The sequence below is a fragment of the Euleptes europaea genome, chromosome 7 (assembly GCF_029931775.1).
Source record: "Euleptes europaea isolate rEulEur1 chromosome 7, rEulEur1.hap1, whole genome shotgun sequence".
In the NCBI taxonomy this organism is placed as follows: domain Eukaryota; kingdom Metazoa; phylum Chordata; class Lepidosauria; order Squamata; family Sphaerodactylidae; genus Euleptes; species Euleptes europaea.
The window spans coordinates 14683983-14702335 of NC_079318.1; the positions used below are offsets into that span (position 1 = coordinate 14683983).

The 18353-nt window shown below is 43.7% G+C and overlaps 1 protein-coding gene across 7 annotated transcripts in view; it reads left to right on the forward strand.

The window, feature by feature from the left end:
* Positions 1-18353, forward strand: part of ARID1B (AT-rich interaction domain 1B) — a 437633-nt gene that overhangs the window by 55705 nt on the left and 363575 nt on the right. For all 7 annotated transcript variants that reach the window (XM_056853875.1, XM_056853877.1, XM_056853880.1 and 4 more), the window contains exon 2: positions 14308-14454. In XM_056853875.1, the coding sequence (XP_056709853.1) occupies positions 14308-14454 (147 nt within the window). The remainder of the gene's footprint in view (positions 1-14307; positions 14455-18353) is intronic.

The window sequence follows — 18353 nt, forward strand, 5'->3', positions numbered from 1 at the left end:
TGTATTTTACCATATATGTTTTAACTTGTTAGTGGCCTTGGTGGCTCTTGTGGGGACAGAAAGGCAGCATATACATTTTGTAAATAGATAAATAAATAATTTTGAATTTGAGTGTGGTTTGAACTGAAGATTTGTTTTCATAAGGAAAGAAGATTGGGGCAGTAATGATAGAAACCAGAGACATGTCCAAAAGCAAGTGGTTTAATTCCACTATTGTTTCTCAGGCCAAAGCTTTCTTGATTTTATTAAGAATTGTATGAGTGAGAACTGCAAGAATTAGCCTCTTGATGGGGGGAGAGCATGGATGATTTCAGAATTTTTAAAATGTACTTTATAAGAAATGCTATGCTTTAATTAACAGCATATTTTTCAGCACCAGGATAGTGTGTCTTAAATACACTCAAAATAGCATATAAAATCTCATGGAATTTACCGTGGTAAAACTTCCAAGTAAATTAGACCTCATGAATGTTTAGATCTCTCATCTGCTTCTTTTGCATGCTGGTAAGATACCAATATATGCTTTTCATTTTTCTTTTCACTTTTTTCAAATTCCCACAGCATAGCTGTTTCAGTCCAGCATTCACAGCACATGTCCCAGTCACGAGGTTACAAACCTGACATTGCAGTCTCAGCAGAGGTTATCTCTTTAAAATTCCGTAACATTCTCCTTTGGCACATCCAGTTTGGCAGCTGGGTTTCTATAGGAAAGTTATGGAGTCACTCCCCTCCCCTTATGTTCTTTATAAAAATAGAAAGCTATTAAACTTCTGGCCAGAAGGCCAGATGGGCTGGTGGCTTCCTCCAAAATAATCAGCAGTTCCTACTGAAGTGTTTTCTCTGTCTTGCTGTCCCTCATCTTTTAAAGAACCATTGGATATTCTGCTGTTTTCTGATCAGCTGTGTGAATAGCAAAGTTACTACTTGAATAGCCAATTGTTTATTAAGATTGGAGACTATGTATATATAGTATACCGTATTTTTCGCTTCATAAGACGCACTTTTTTCCTCCTCAAAAGTGAGGGGAAATGTCGGTGCGTCTTATGAAGCGAATGTGCGGACCCCCGCCCCTCCCCCCAGCCGGCTGGGCGCACCCGAACGCAAGCCGGCGTTCTGCCGGGACAGCCAGCTGGGAGGCGGGGTATTTAAACTGCTCTGCGCTGCCTGCCTAGGCAGCGCATAGCAGTTTAACCTCCCCCGCTTCCCGTTCCTGAGTAGACCAAGGGGGGGGTCTGGTTGAGCATAAGGCAGCTTAACGAGGAGGGGCCCGTGGCTCAGTGGCAGAGCCTGTGCTTGGCATAGCAGGAGGCCCCCGGTTCAGTCCCCGCGGGGCGCCTCCGCTCCCACCCGCCCCTGGCCCCGGCGAGCTCGGCGCTGCCCGGCCTCCGCCTCCCCCCCCCCCCACTCGCTGCACGGAGACCAGGCGGGGCAGGTGGAGAGCGAGGCCGGGTCCCGCCGCCGGGACGATCCGCGGGCCCTCCCTCCTTCCTTTCCGCTCGCCCGGCCTCCGTGCAGTGGGGATCGCCGAGGGGGAAGTGGGAGAGGGAAGAAAGGAAGGCCGGGGGTTGAATATGGTGGTGCTGGGGCGGCTCCTGCTGCTGCTGGGCTCCTGGGCGGCCGGCGCTGGGGGTAAGCAGACACCCCACCCCCGACCCCCGGCCTTCCTTTCTTCCCTCTCCCACTTCCCCCTCGGCGATCCCCACTGCACGGAGGCCGGGCGAGCGGAAGGGTGCAGCGAGTGGGGGGGGGAGGCAGAGGCCGGGCAGCGCCGAGCTCGCTGGGGCCAGGGGCGGGAGGGAGCAGAGGCGCCCTGCGGGGACTGAACCGGAGGCCTCCCCCCCCCACTCGCTGCACGGAGACCAGGCGGGGCGGGCAAAAAGCGAGGCTGGGTCCCACCGCCGGGAAGATCCGCGGGCCCTCCCTCCTTCCTTTCCGCTCGCCCCGACCCCCCGGCCTTCCTTTCTTCCTTCTCCCCCTTCCCCCTCGGCGATCCCCGCTGCACGGAGGCCAGGCGAGCGGAAAGGAAGGAGGGAGGGCCCGCGGATCGTCCCGGCGGCGGGACCCGGCCTCGCTCTCCACCCGCCCCGCCTGGTCTCCGTGCAGCGAGTGGGGGGGGGGAGGCGGAGGCCGGGCAGCGCTGAGCTCGCCGGGGCCAGGGGCGGGTGGGAGCGGAGGCGCCCCGCGGGGACTGAACCGGGGGCCTCCTGCTATGCCAAGCACAGGCTCTGCCACTGAGCCACGGGCCCCTTCTCGTTAAGCTGCCTTATGCTCAACTAGACCCCCCCCCTCGGTCCATCTACTCAGACCGGCAGCGGCTCTCCAGGGTCTCAGGCAGGGGTCTTTTCCATCACCTACTTGCCCGTTCCCTTTAACTGGAGATGCCGCTGGGGTTTGAACCCGGGACCTCCTGCATGCCCAGCAGAGGCTCCACCACTGAGCTCACAGCCCCCTCCCCATGGCTCTCCAGGGTCTCAGGCAGGGGCCTTTCCCATCACCTACTTGCCTGTTCCCTTTAACTGGAGATGCCACTGGGGATTGAACCTGGGACCTCCTGCATGCCAAGCAGAGGCTCTGCCACTGAGCTCACAGCCCCCTCCCCATGGCTCTCCAGGGTCTCAGGCAGAAAGGGTCTTTCCCATCACCTACCTGCCCGGTCCCTTTAACTGGAGATGCCGCTGGGGATTGAACTTGGGACCTCCTGCATGCTGAGCAGAGGCTCTGCCACTAAGCTCACAGCCCCCTCCAAAATACACATGAACACATGAAGCTGCTTTCTAATGAATCAGACCCCCCCCCCAATTCAGTATTGTCTACTCAGACTGGCAGCAGCTCTCCAGGGTCTCAGGCAGGGGCTCTTTCACATCACCTACCTGCCCGGGCTCTTTAAATGGAGATGCCGGAGATTGAACCTGGGGCCTTTCAAGACTCCCCCCCCCCGCCCGGCTTCCAGGGAGTCCCTAGAAGCTGGGCGGGTCCCTGCCCAACAGCTGAGCCTCGGACCGGGAAGGGGGGGAGGTAAAACTGTTCTGCGCTGCCTAGGCAGGCAGCGCAGAGCAGTTTAAAGACCCCCGCCCGGCTTCTAGGGACTCCCTGGAAACCGGACGGGGGTCTTTATTTGGCAGAATATTTTTTCTTGTTTTCCTACTCTAAAAACTAGGTGTGTCTTATGGTCAGGTGCGTCTTATGGAGCGAAAAATACGGTAATTTACACGCACACACAAGACTTTTGTTATGTGAAATGTGCCATAAAATTATTTATTACAAACTTTCAAATATTGGTCTGCCTGGGAGGAAATAAAATTAGAATTTTGTGAAACTACAGAATTATTAACATTTATCAACTATTATTTAAACAAGGTACAGTTGTCTTCATCTGCCACCTAAGGCCTTGTTATTTCTGAGCGTTCCAATAATATTTCAGAAAGAAGGCTTAATTTCAGTTATCCCTTTGTCTCTTCCAGCATGTGATGAAAGTGGTTTTTCTGATTGTCTGTTCAGTGAAGGAAATCCTTGTATACCCCACAGTTCCTGAAGACCAGCGCTGTGCCAGGGATTGTAGGTCCAGACCTCTGTATCTGTATTTATGAATTGTTCTGTCTGTTTATGAGATGGCCTGACCTCATCAAGGCTTGGAGCTAAGCAGGGTTGACCACAGTTGGTACTTGGATGAGAGACCACCAAAGAAGACTGGGGTTGCTACGTGTAGTGGGGCAATGGCAAACCACCTCTGCTTATCTCTTGCCTTTAACACCCCATGTTGCTGTCACCATGAGCTGGTTGCAACAACTGTCTCCCTGCCTCCTCATATGGGAAAGTGTATTTATCCAAAGCAATTGTCTGAACAGTTTTGAAGACTGATATTTGAAAAAATCAAGAAAAATTAATTTTTCCCCTGTGAGAATGCAGTTCTTTCCTACATAAGGAAAAGATTGTATTAGGATTAGTTTTCATGTGCATATATTTCACTTTTGATGAATGGCAGATGAATACGTACATTATTTTTAAAATTCTTTCACATTTGAACACTGATGGCTTGTACACCCATGCAAGTTGTCATGATGAAAAAGTAAAAGGTAAAGGTGCAAGAGCCCGGTCATTACTGACCCATGGGGTGATGTCACATCACAACGTTTACTAGGCAGACTATGTTTATGGGGTGGTTTGCCATTGCCTTCCCCAGTCATCTACACTTTACTCATTTTTTCGGCCTTGGAAGGATGGAAAGCTGAGTCAACCTTGAGCCGGTTACCTGAAACCAACTTCCATCAGGATCGAACTCAGGTCGTGAGCAGAGCTTTGACTGCAGTACTTCAGCTTACCACTCTGTGCCACGGGACTCTTATTATCATGATGGAGCTGTCATCAAATTGTGAACAGGCATGAGTGAACTAGCCCTCCATGTCTGCCCTTCCCTTGGAAAATTCATTAGCAAAAAATAAAAGTCAAAAATATTTACAAAACAAATCTGAAGTATATTCTGTGTTAATATGTCAAAGTTTGCAACTGTTGCTGTGACTACAAAGGACTTAAGCGTGTTATCAAGCATAAACTTATTGTACTGTTTTGGTAACATAAAATTCATCACTTATAACTTATTGCATACAGGCTACCTTACCGCATGTACTTTAGATTTTGCCACCTAAAAGACAGTAAAAAATAAAAGCTAAAAATAGAAAACACAAATTTTGTAATGTATTAAAAATTATTGGACAGAAACAGTCTTGAACAATCACAACAGGACCAGCAGCTTATTTAGATATTGAGTTAAACTTTGTAACACAATGCACTGATCTACTTTATAGTTATTATTATCCATTAATTCATTTATTTAGTGCATTAGTCCAACAACCATAGCAACTAGTACAACAAAGCAGTAAAACCATCACAATACATACAATCAATAAAATAAGTGTGATATCTTTATAAATTCCAGTTTTAAAATAATACACAACTATAATAACATTTAGGAGCCCTGTGGCGCAGAGTGGTAAGCTGCAGTCCAAGCTCTGCTCACGACGTGAGTTCGATCTCAACGGAAGTTGGTTTCAGGTAGCCAGCTCAAGGTTGACTCAGCTTTCCATCCTTCCAAGGTCGGTAAAATGAGTACCCAGTTTGCTGGGGGTAAAGAGAAGATGACTGGGAAGGCACTGGCAAACCACCCTGCAAACAAAGTCTGCCTAGAAAATGTCAGGATGTGACGTCACCCCATGGGTCAGGAATGACCCGGTGCTTGCACAGGGGACCTTTACCTTATAATAACATTTAATAATTATAATATCAGCATTTGAAACACCAATAATATACAATATTTAGCATATTTGTATAATATACATTATAGCATATTAATTAGGGACAAAATGAGTCATACTTAAATAATAAAGATATCACTGAAAATACTAGCATTGCCTCCAGCAAGGAGGAAAAGCTAGTTGTTTCACAGTCTCTCTTTGAGGAGAGAGCTGCAACGATTGACCACAGGAGGACAGCTGATTCAGGGTACTGATGGTTTTAATGATTTTAGATAACTTATAGTATGTTTTCTCCTATTCTGTTCTATTCTATTCTATTCTCTCTCTCTGTGTGTGTGTGTGTGTGTGTGTGTGTTGTCATAAGCCACCCTGAGCCCAGCTTTGGCTGGGGAGGGTGGGGCAGAAAACAAAACAAATACATAAATAACATGTCTACAATATAAACAGGAATTATTTTCTAATGATATAGATTACATAAAAATCTTCATATTAAATATTTTCAGTAAGTAAAACCTGGCATTAAAATTATTTTACTCATTCCAAAAGAGAAATATGTATCGGGTTTCTTTCAGTGCTTCCCAATACCTTCATTTTTTAATGTTAGGAAAATTCCTCCTCTGATACTGAATAATCTTACTGCCTGTCCCTGGATCCTTTGGGCTCCATGAGTTCTTTCATCCCATATCCTGACTGTGTCACTACATGGTTCTAGGAAGGTAAAAATACCTTCCTCCAAGTTGGTTTCTGGATTACTGACCGGGGTCATAAAACAATAGCTGTTAAAGAGGGGGGGAGTCCTTTGGGTAAGTGATATGCGTCCACCATGCAAAAATGTAACTCTTCAGTTAAACACTTCCAAATATTGTTGCTATCAGTGCACAGGAAAAGGAGTTTGGAACTGTTAGGTGGAAAGTAAAACGATGGTGAATGAACTCTTATGAGTATGTGGTGAGATTGAGAGCAGAGCTTATGGAGTTCAGACCTCTTTGAAAGTAGGAACAAGGTGTGCTTGGAAATTATGTACGTTATCTTTGTGTATGTATATGTGTTCGCAAAGGGGAACTTCTCGTGTTTCCTGTATAACACTAAAGCTCACAAACTGGACAGCGGTAGTTCCTGTGCAGCCATGTCCATACTTGCTGCCATCATGCGAGCCCTTTCCCCTTTATGTGTGAATAAACCTTTATAATCTTTTTGTTTTGTTTTATAGCTTGGAGAATTCCCTTTTAAGCAGCTGTCTTGTTCGAAGGTATTCTGTAGACTTTATGGATCTGAGGTATTGAATGCCCTCAGTGGATCCTTTGAAAGTGTTTTAAAATGTATAATTGGGGCACTTGAGCATAAAACTACAATTATACACTTGTGTGTTAATTTTTGTATACACTGATATGTGAGTTCAATACTGGCTGTAATTGAGAATGAAACCTTTTATTTGGAGTGTAAGTACATTTCTTGATTGCTTAACCAATTTATGTATTAGAAGAAGACCCTCAGAACAGACGAATTACATTTTACATGCTACCCGGGGAGGAAACTGCACATGGATGACAGGGATAATTAAAATTTACATTAAATTATTTTAAAGTAGCTATTTTTCTACATAAATAAAGTTAGAGACACATGTTGAAATGATCTTTTAAGGAAGTGAGCAGTCTGAGCATTTTAACATGCCTTTCTCCAGTCACAAAGCAAGCTGTACTGTCTTGCCTCTGAACAATGCTCACAATCAAATACAATTATTTTTAAAGTATTCAGTGTGATTTTGCCTTTGGCATGAAATTATAGACCTCTGCCCAAAAATGTGGATTCTGTGTGTTATGCAATGAAGGCTTGTGGCAGAAGGAAGCAGCGCTGGGTCTAGATGAGAGAGTTCGTCTTAATTAGTGCATTGTAGTATCCTCCCATTTCCCCTCCTCGTCTGTAAGGTTTGTTAAGTTCCCATGTTTGTCCTTATTATATTCTGCTGTGTCATTCCCACTGGGACAGATCAGTTCTATGGTAGTGTGATCTGCTTGTTGAACAGACTGAGACTGCAATAATTCCATATGACTTATAAAAAAAATCAAATTACTTTGAATCAACTGTTTTTAACTATTGCTTGGCTCTCAGAGCTTTGAAGTTTTCTAAAAAACCTTAAAAGTAATTTTTCTTGTTTGTCATGACATTAAACAAGGAAATGAGTATGGGACGTTATGCTACAATATGTGTGATGTAATATATTGTCTGTTTCATCCCTGGGAATGATTGATGTTCATTTCCAGATGTTTTTAGTTCTCATATGGACCATGTTACCCAAATGGTGTAGTGGTGTAGGGATCCTGATGTTTGGAGTGACCCCCTTGTATGTCAAGTCCAAACATGCTTACTTAAGAGCAAATCTTTATTTAAAGATCAATGTCTGGTGAAAATCAGGGTCCCAGTCTGAGTAACACTTTGTTATGGGGATAGAGAGAGATCTCCCAAAATAATTAGGTGGCGAATAGGGGGGCAATGCAAATCTTTAATGGAAAAGTTAGCAAGTAGAAACAGCAGAGGCACACTGAGAATCAAAGGCAAGCATGCGCACACATGCAGCAATACAGTAATAAATTCAGTAAGGCTACCTAGCACCTCCTAGGCATTTGCTACGGGAGCAGTAAAATAGGGATAAAGAAAACATATGAACCTAATCCGTTAAGGGTAGGAGTCTGGGAAAGTCTGGGAGAGAGGGGATGAATGATGCACCGCAAGGCTGCACATTAGGTGATTTCAGGCATCGATTGGGGTGAGGAGTAAATGAAGAAAAACGGAGCATAGGCCAAGGCCCACGTGAAGTCTCTGTGAAGGATCCTGTGCGTTGTATGGGGCTGTAGGTGGGGGTCCTGCTATTACAGTTCTTCAGCCCTTTTGGACCATGACTGGACCTTGGTGGAAAAGATTGAATTTAATTAGGCAAGTTTTGGATCTCACTACCAGGTGTGAAAATTATGAGCTACCAAATTGCGTTTGCACCCATGTGACATGCATGGGTGTTGAAATGATGGCTCTCATGATTACCTTAGCCAGCGGGCACTCCTGGTCCTTTCTATGTCAGGGAGTTTGTTGGGTTTATGATAAAGGTGGTGGATCCTCCCATGCATTAGGGCAGGGGTGGGGAATCTTTTTTCCGCCAGGGGCCATTTGGATATTTATAACATCATTTGTGGGCCATACAAAATTATCAACTTAACTCTCCCCCTCTCCCCCCGCATTCTGGCCTGCCTTTAACCCTTCCATTGTCGACACTTCCACCCCCAGCCCTCTTGTAGTACAGAGGGAATACGTTTCTCTACGGCCCAGTTTCTTGGGCGGTCCTAGCAGCTCCATAGCTAATGACTCTTCTGCAAGGGGGAAAGAAGGTTCCTTTTCTCGGCAAACAAACTCACATCTGCCTCGAATAGAGGCTATTCTTGTCCGTGGGAGGGGGCGGATCACCAGTCTTAGATCCTTCTGAGCTAGAGATCTGCCAGGACCCACGAAGGGCCAGACCAAATGATTTCGCGGGCCTTAAACGGCCCCCGGGCCTGATGGTCCCCACCCCTGCATTAGGGTATTATTCATTCTGATTAATGAGACATCATTGGAATTTTAAGTGAGGAGGAGGCTGATATGATTGTCTTCCAGGAGACCCCTTTTCTGCACTATGGGGTGCTTCTGTATTCCCATGTAACTTCAGGCTGCTGCAATTTTACTGGAACCCTGGCTTTACTATGTATGTACTCCAAGCTTTGGAGGAGACCGAAATTAAAAGTACATCTACAGCTTGTTTGGGGGAGGGGTTCCCATGTTTGGGGAGGCCATGTCCTTGGAAGCAGCACAATTCAGTAGTGGCCTCTTTTCCCACTGTTTTCCAGTTGATTTCAGTCTTTTCCCTTCCTTCAGCTCTGTGGAAGAGTGCTAGGAGTGCCAGGTAGCCTTTGTAAAGCATCAGATCTCACTAGAGATGTAAAATTTCCAGAAATTTTGAAGCCACGGGGAAAATTTGGGGGCCCTATTAAACCAAATATTTGACATATTTATGGAATTTAAAAGTTATAAACGCCTTAGTTTTGTACAAATAAAATTGTAAAGTACTCAATACTTGAAATAAAACTGCAAGCTGATGCACCCTGTGCTATCTTAGCACATGTACCTTAATTTTTGCTATCTGGTTAGAGAGAGCTAAGTTCTCAATGATGCTTTCAGTTTTCCTCTGAGGCTTTGCTGCAGATATTGCCCTACGTCCTTCTGATTTCTTTTTCCCTCCTGCATGGTGGGGCAATAAGCTACTTGTTACCCTATTTTTGGGCATATATGTCACAGTGGTTTGAGGGAGAGATGAAAAGGTCAGCCACAAGGCAGGTCAAAAGGACAACAGAAGGCATGCAACAGCTAAAAAGCAGTGAAAGCTCTGCATGCTCCATTCATGAAGATTATGTATCCTTCTAGGTAAACAAGTGCATCTTGTATTTAAGAGAAAATATTTCATAGGAGTGTTTTTTAATACTCCCCAAAATTGAACAAAAAAAGAAAAAGCCAGCCCCCCCCATTTTTTTCTGTTTCCCCCCCCTTCACATCTCTAGGTCTGACCCTCACACAAACTAAGGGAGGGGGAATTAATAGATTACTTCCAGTAGTTGGAAAAGGTGGAAATCTAGATGCATTACCTTTAGAGCCCTAGATTGTCAACCCCCCTCCCTAAAAAAAGTAAACATTCCTTGCACAGATTTTTTGGGTTTATTCCTTAATTAAAAGGAGTCTCCCAAAGGCAAAGGAAAGCTCCCCAAAATAATAGAAGCTGCACCCATAGCTTAAAAAACAGATGCCCTCAGTGGCTGTTGCTAGGCAACCACAACAGTATTGCTAGCACTCAAGCCTTGGTTTCTGTCAGCAAAACGCTGGGGGAAGGCCCTGTCTATGAGGGTTTTGGCCTTTGAGGAAGGACTTATTGAGGCCCAGCCTGGCAGCAACCACTGGGCAACTTGCTACCACACAGGTTGCATGACTCAACCATGCCCAGCTCATTGCTGCTGTTCAACAGTAGCCACCTCACAAAAGCCAGTGTGATATAGTAGAATTTCAGATAGGAAATTTCAGATAGGAGACTCAGATTTGAATCCCCACTCTGCCATTAGAGCTCACTGGGTGACCTTGGGCCAGTCACGCACTCTCAGCCTAACTTGCCTCACAGAGTTGTCATGTGGATAGAATGGAGGAGAGGGGCATGGTGTAAGCTGCTTTGGGTCCTCATTGTGGAGAAAGGTGGGATATAAATAAATAAATAATAAACCGATTTGAAGATGAGGCAGATAGAAGGTAGGTTGTTTGGTGGGTGGAAAGGAGAGTAGGGAACAGGAAATTGTGGGGAGGGGAGAATGAAGTGTCCCTGGCAAACCTTCGGGTTCCCTATTGTGCAAATGGGCCTGGCCCAGCACCATGCACAGTTTTCCCAAGCAAAAGGTGCCAGGGGAGAGAAGTAGGGAAAGGTGAAGATGGGGGGCAGATAAAAGTAGACTGGCTATTGGGTGAGAAAGAGAGAAGGAAGCAGAAAAAGGGTAGCGGCTATAAGGGCTTTCAGGGAAGCAAAAGAGGAAAGAGTAGGGGAATTGAAAATGAGATGACCCCCTACAAGTTCCTAGCAGGTCCTCCTCTTGTATGTATCTACTTGTGTGAGCATGTATGTTCATCTGCATTAGTTTTGTTTCTTCCAGAAAAGGAAAGAATTTATAATGGCATAGATCTACCTTTTGTGGCAGACAGTTTTATCCATTCATGACAATGAAATTGTATTGTGTTTTCATCAAAAGAAAAATAACATATTCTTAGAAATGATTGACTGTTCTGTTGCAGTAGATTTATTTATTTGGTTCTCACTTCAATACCTAGAGAACATATTCAGAATTTCAGAACATCAAAAATATGTTGACACATAAAATGTAAGTTCTGCAGTTTCCTGCAAAACTGATACTAGTATATTGTGCAAGTTGCAGAGCTAAAAAAATTTAAGATCACAACTATCAAGTTGATACATACTGAACATTTTATTTTAAATACATCTAAAATGATGTTCTTACATATGCATCATTATTAATGCATTGAATGGTTAATTAGAGAATTGATGTTTGCAAAGATTAGCTAGTTAAACAGTACAAATCATCTAGATAATGGTGTGCCACAAACCTTGAATAGGCATGATCCAGATAATCAGATGTGATATGACTCCAATATCATCATCATCAAGTCTTTATTGCATTAGCAAAAAAAAAAAAGCCATAGCAACAATACACAACAGGGTGGAAATTCCACCAAAACAAAATCAATAATAGTAAAAAAAATAGTAACATAATTTAACATGGGTTTTAAAAAAATTAAACATTTCCCATAAAATATTAAAATGCAAATACAAATTCATCATTAATATATAATAGGAAGGAAAGATCATACAATCCAGAGACAAATAAAAAAGGACAAGTGACCCAGAGTAGAGCAATTATGGGTCAGAGATATTATGGTCAGCAAGTCCCATCATCTTTTTATGCTTCATGATGGTGGCAGCAAATCTTGCCATTTGAGAAGTAATGTATTTGTCTCTGACTTTCAATAATATGACTAATTTCTCCTTATCTGATCTTCCTGGGTAACGGGATAATATGGTCTGCAAAAATCTGTTTCGCTCATTCTCATATCTTGGACATTGGAATGTGACGTGGGATAGATCCTCAATAGGCTTTTTGATCACAGGAGCATATTCTTTTCCTATATGGCAGGGGTGGAGAACATCAGGCCCGGGGGCCATTTAAGGCCCACGAAATCATTTGGTCTGGCCCTTTGTGGATCCTGGCAGATCTCTAGCTCAGAAGGATCTAAGACTGGTGATCCACCCCCTCCCGCGGACAGGAATAGCCCCTATTCAAGGCGGATGTGAGTTTGTTTTGCTGAGAAAAGGAACCTTTTTCCCCCCTTGCAGAAGAGTAGTTAGCTGTGGAGCTGCTAGTGGTGACAATGGAGGGGTTAAAGGGGGCAGGGGCAGAATGCGCTGGGGGGGGGGGAGTTCTTTGCCAGTGTGTCTTCATTTCATCCCTACAGGCGGAGGTAGCAGGAGCCGGCTGTAGAATCCGGCCCCGACCATGTGGAGCTGGAACAACTCTGGTGTGTGGCTGGACGGCTAAGCCCGGCTGGTGCAACAGACCATCCTGTGCAAACAGGTGGGCGAGTGCGCCACCGGTTGGATGCCTGCCTGCTTCTGGGGCAGCTGCCTGCTTGGGGCTTGGTCGGCTAATTTTTAAGTTGATAATTTTGTATGGCCCGCAAATGATGTTATAAATATCCAAATGGCCCATGGCGGAAAAAAGGTTCCCCACCCCTGCTATATGGGATCCCATTGAGACGGCCTTCCAAGACTGCGAGCGGCAAAATATCTAAGCGTGCTCTGGTGAAGGCATTTCTATGCTTGCAGGTCCTTAATCCGAGGGTCCTCAAATATTCTACTAAGAAGACAAGACTAGCCACCAATCTCAACACAGAACTGTTCCATGAGTTATTCTTCATCTTTTCATACGTCAAGGTCAAAAGGCCTGGGGATGTACAGAAGATGATCTTCAGCCAGTAATTAATGGCTGTTTTATTAACTAGGGTTGTTATTGAGGGTAGAGTTAATTCTACTCTAGCCATAGGTGAAGGTGTTGATGTTGGCACCACTAACAACTGGCGTGCAAATTTGTTTTGAGAAGTTTCTAAAGATTGGAGATTTCCAAGACCCCAAACCGGTGCTCCATATAGATGTTGGGGCAGTAATTTCGTTTTATAAATTTCTATAGTTGGAGGAATCAGACAGCCTCCTCTTCTCCTATAAAATCGAAGAAGACCAAGGACAGCTTTTTCAAGGTTATGCTTAGCGTAGTTAATATGGGTTGTCCAAGAGCCTGACTGATAAAACATCACCCCTAAATATTCAAAGCTAGACACCTGTTCTAAGGGTTTCTCATCCATTTATAATAATGCAGTCTTCTACCGAAAACCATCATCTTGGTTTTATCATAATTAACGTGGAGTAGATTTTGTTTACAGTAGGAGCTGAACTGTCTCAACAGCCTTCTAAGGCCAATTTGAGTATGGGAAATTAGCAGTGTGTTATCTGCATGGAGCAAAATTGAAATGGCATTCCCACCTACTTTGACTGGAAAGAAATGAGGACCTGACAGGAATTTTACCATATCATTTATGTATAGGTTAAAAAGCAGAGGGTCCAAAATACAGCCTTGACGAACCCCTTTTGTGGTTTTAACTGAGCCAGACAATTGGCCATGGACACCTAGTCTGATCTTTAAACTGGTGTCTGTATAAAGGCCTTTTATATACTCTAGCAACCTATGATCTATATTCATATTACTTAATTTTCTCCATAAATGATATATTGAGATGGAATGACTCCAATATAAAACATGTGTATTCAAACTAAACTTTGTGTTCAATCTTTGCCATTTCAAGTAAGGGTAATTAATCATTACCACAAACAAAACAGAACTATGGGGTTGTTAACTAATCTAGCTGGGGAGGAGTGGCATTTATAGATATAACTGTTGAATGTGCCATGCATAAAAATGTAAGTCAAGCTCTGCTCTATAGGACCAAATGTCGATCTGGTCCACCCATGATGGTTGGGTGGGTTCATATGATAGTATGTGGTCCTTAAGGTGTGCTGGTTTCAAGCCATATAGGGTCAATATTAGCACCTCGAATTGGCCCCCACAACATCTGATTCTTTGGACATTCCTGGGGTACAATTATTTGATTCAGTAAATCAGTGTTATAATAGAGTTAAGATTATGGGGATGGACATCATTGTTTTTAAGCTTAAAGTTGTTACCTCTGTGTCTACCCCTTTTTAAAATTTATTTGGAAGTTACATTAAGGTTTTGTTTTGTCACCCGGACATTTAGGACAATGCTTTGGGCCGTTTGAAATCAACAAGGACTACATCTTTGTAAATGAGAGTGAGATAATAGAAAATGGCTCATTTTGTTTTTCTTCTTAGCTTACATCTGTTGTTTTTTTCTAACAGATGCCACCTCAGTATGGTCAACAAGGTGTAACCGGCTACTGCCAACCGGGCCAACAGCCATATTACAACCAGCAACCACAACCTCAGCATCTGCCTCCACAGGCCCAATATCTGTCACAGGCCCAACAGAGGTACCAGACGCAGCAGGTAAGACCTGTGTTTCACCTCCACACAAAAACCATGTTGATGGTTCCTAAATATAATCTAAAGATAATTAAAGACAGATCAATCAATCAATTTATCAATTTATTAATGCAGTCAATCAGACCAGTAAAAAATATACAGCAATAAACCTCAATATAAACAATATAAAAACAGATTTAAAATGATAGGACGTATAAATATAAAATTTTAAAAACACTCTACATAAAAGACTAAGTGGAGAGAGAAGGAGGCCCAATATGCACAAATAACATCATTTTAGCAGAGATTTACGAAACTTTATAGTAACAGCACAATATTTGGAGACCTTGTTTGTGACCTGAGGATTCTCACCGCTTAACAGTTCCCTAACCCTATCCACCGAGTCCCAGCCGGGATATTTTATCAACAACGGAGAGATCATTTAATCACGAACATTTTCATAGAGGGGACAGAATAGTAGAATGTGTTCCATAGTATCGACCTGCCCACTACCGCACAAACAAAGCCTTTGAAGCATAGGGATTTTTTTGTAATGGCCCTCTAAAAAAGCTGAGGGTAATGCTGAGCATCTGACAAGTGAGAATGCTCTCCTGTATCTGTTTGCCTCAAGGGAAAATCAAGTATGTGGCTGGCACCAACAGATATCTGATTGTGGCTGGGGCAATAAAGGAAGGTGCTCTATTCAGATCCGATTGTCGACCAATATCCTTGACTCACTGTTTGACTAGTGTTATGGCCTGGTTTAAGCTTAGTTCTAGTATAGAATGGGTGGAGAGACCTAAGTGTGCTATTTTACTTTGGGCACTTGAAAGCCAGGATGACTGACATTTATCATGTACTATCAATGAAGACAACTCCTGAGGGTTTTTGTTGAGTTTGAGTCATTTTGTAATGGATGCCATGCATATCCTATCTTCCACTCTCAGCATCCCTGTTTCCAAGCGAACCATGGAATTGGATACACATATGAACATATGAAGCTGCCTTATACTGAATCAGACCCTTGGTCCATCAAAGTCAGTACTGTCTACTCTGACTGGCAGTGGCTCTCCAGGGTCTCAGGCAGGGGTCTTTCACATCACCTACCTGCCTAGTCCCTTTAACTGGAGATGCCAGTTACACATCAGGGAAGCTGAAGAATGGCCCTTAAAAATTTGGATTGAACCCTCTCTGAGGAGGCCATGCATGTTTCAGGAAGCCCAAGGAACGAACCATACATAAGTTGGGCCAAGGTCTTTGCAGCGAATAGCTTCAGAGCAGCTGGTATAAAGTGCCCACCCATGGATCAATGAAATTTAAGTATGGTGTTCGCGGATCTTTGGCCCTGCTCAGCCGCATGCTTACAGTGGGCGCTCCTAGATCCTGAAGCTTGAATAATCACTCCTAAATACTTAAACTTAGTAACCTGTTCAATTTGCTGGTCATTTATTTTCCAGGTTCTAATTTTAGGTCGCTTACCAAAAACCATGACCTTAGTCTTTTGGTAATTTATCTCAAGGAATTCCCTGGCACAATATGTGGCAAATTTCCTTAGCGCTCTCCTAAGCCCTAGAGGGGTTCTTGAAAGGAGGACAACTTCGTCTGTGTAAAGCAGTATAGGAATTGGTCGGTGTGCCAAAGTTGGTAGATGTAAATCAGGGTCTTGGAAGAATTTTTTTTTAAAATATATTTTTTATTGCATTTTACGTCTCCATGCTTTTATAATTACAATTTACACTTTCCTTCTTCCAATACAAATTTCCCCCTTTCCCCCCCTTTCCCTCCCCCCACGGACCAATCCATAATATCATATTTTCAGCCATGAGCATAGCCTTTTTAGTTTTACTAAAGTCTCTTCGTTGGCTTCTCCTCTTTTCACCCAATTAATGTATGGGTTCCACTTAGTCTTCAGTTCCATTTCTTCTGTTTCTCCCATCGTCTGTTGTTTTAAGTATCCCAATACATCTGTTTGCACAAATTCAAACACATAATTATTCCACCTGTCCATAGTCCACTTTGTTTTATCTTTCCATCCAAAAGCTATAACTGTGTGAGCCGCTAATATCATCGCTTTAAACATCTCTTGTTCACTCTTTTCTACCTTCTCACAACCCATTATTCCCATAAACATCAGGTCTACAGTTACTTGAAGTCTAATCTTAAACAATTCTCTAATTTTACTAAGTATTTTGTTCCAAAATTCTATTACCCTTGGGCACTCCCACCACAAATGTGAGAACCACCCCTCTTTTGCGTTACAATGCCAACAATTCGGTCTCATTCCTTTGATCATATGTGCTATTTGGGCTGGTGTTCTGTACCGCTTCAGCATTATTTTCCTTTCCAACTCTTTATATCTATCCATCTTCAACATTTTAATACCCTTCGTCATTTTATTCACCATTTGTGTTGATATTGTGGTTTCTTTTGCCCGGGTCTTGGAAGAATTTGATTATATCATTAATTTAAAAATTGAAAAGTGTAAGGGCTAGTATGCAGCCCTGTTTGACACCTTTAAAGGTATTTATAGGGTCTGAAAGGTCACCCTGTTTACTGCATCTTACTCTAAGGTTGGTGCCTTGATACAGGGCTCTGATAAGAATTAAAAGCCTCCGGTCTATAGACGTGGACTCAAGCTTTTCCCAAAGGCTCGCTCTCAATACTGAGTCAAAAGACACTTTGAAATCAACGAAAACGGCAAGGAGTGGGACAGGGCTAACTGGGGCATATTTCTCTACCAGATGTCGGATGACCAAACAGTGATCTGTGGTGGAAACCCCTCTCTTAAACCCAGCTTGTTCAATCCCAATTTGCTCTTCCTGTTCGAACCAGGAAGACAGTTTGCCTAGAAGGTGATTTGCATATAGTTTGCTGGGTATGCTTAGCAGGCTGATCGGCCGATAATTTGATGGGTCGTCACGACATCCTTTTTTATGGAGGGGGACTATGATGGCAGTTTCCCAGCCCCTCGGGATTTGACCAGTAGCATCTATGTAAGTAAAAAGGCTGGCTAATAGGAGGGCCCACCACTCCCTATTATTCTTTAATAGTTCTTTAATAGTTCGGGGGGGGGGGAATACCATCCAGCCCTGGAGCCTTATTGCTTTTCAGCTGATCAATGAGTGCCCTCAATTCTCAGAGAGTGTCTGGGGGCCAATCAGGGATGCTTTCCAGAGAGGCTGAAATGTAGCACCGGGTGGGATCCTCATAGAGTTTCTGAAAGAAGAGGGACCACGTCTGCGGGGAAATATGTGACTCCACAGAAAATCTACCTGAATTAACTCCTGAAGTCAGTTTCCAATTAAAGACAGAAGGAAATCACTGTCTTCTGCATTTTAGATTGCATCACTGCAGTGAGATGAGGGGCAGGGCCAAGAGATTCCTTGGTCGTTACGATGATGGAAAGTGGTCCAGGCATCTCAGTGGTTAGGAAGAAAGGGAAAAGGTGCTCTTTGCCAGATTCAGAGCATCCTTTTCCAACTGGGTGGGATAACATGTTAGTCCTTTGATGTGTTAACGTCTGTTGATTGGAGAGTTCAGGTTTGGAGGGCTTGAGCACCAATGCTTGGCAAGCTTGGCATCCAAACTGGCTGAATGTCCTAGAGCACATGTGGGGTGGGGGCTCAAAAGGGGAGCTGTTCCTTTCTTTAGCAACTATCTTTTTGTTCATTTTCCTTAGCACACATATATTCTGTCCTTTGCAATACCATGAGTTTGTGCCTTGTAGTAATAAAGACTGTTTAACTTGAGAGAGCTGCACAAGTCTTTACCCACCTGCCTGGCCACTTGGTATGTAACTGAATAACACTCTTGTGAGGTTGGTTTCAGGCAATCCATATGAGAGAGGGGGGGGCTAGATTTTACCTGAAGTGGTGGCAGTGAACAGGAACTAAACAGTGGCTAATCTTGCCCTACAATGTGAC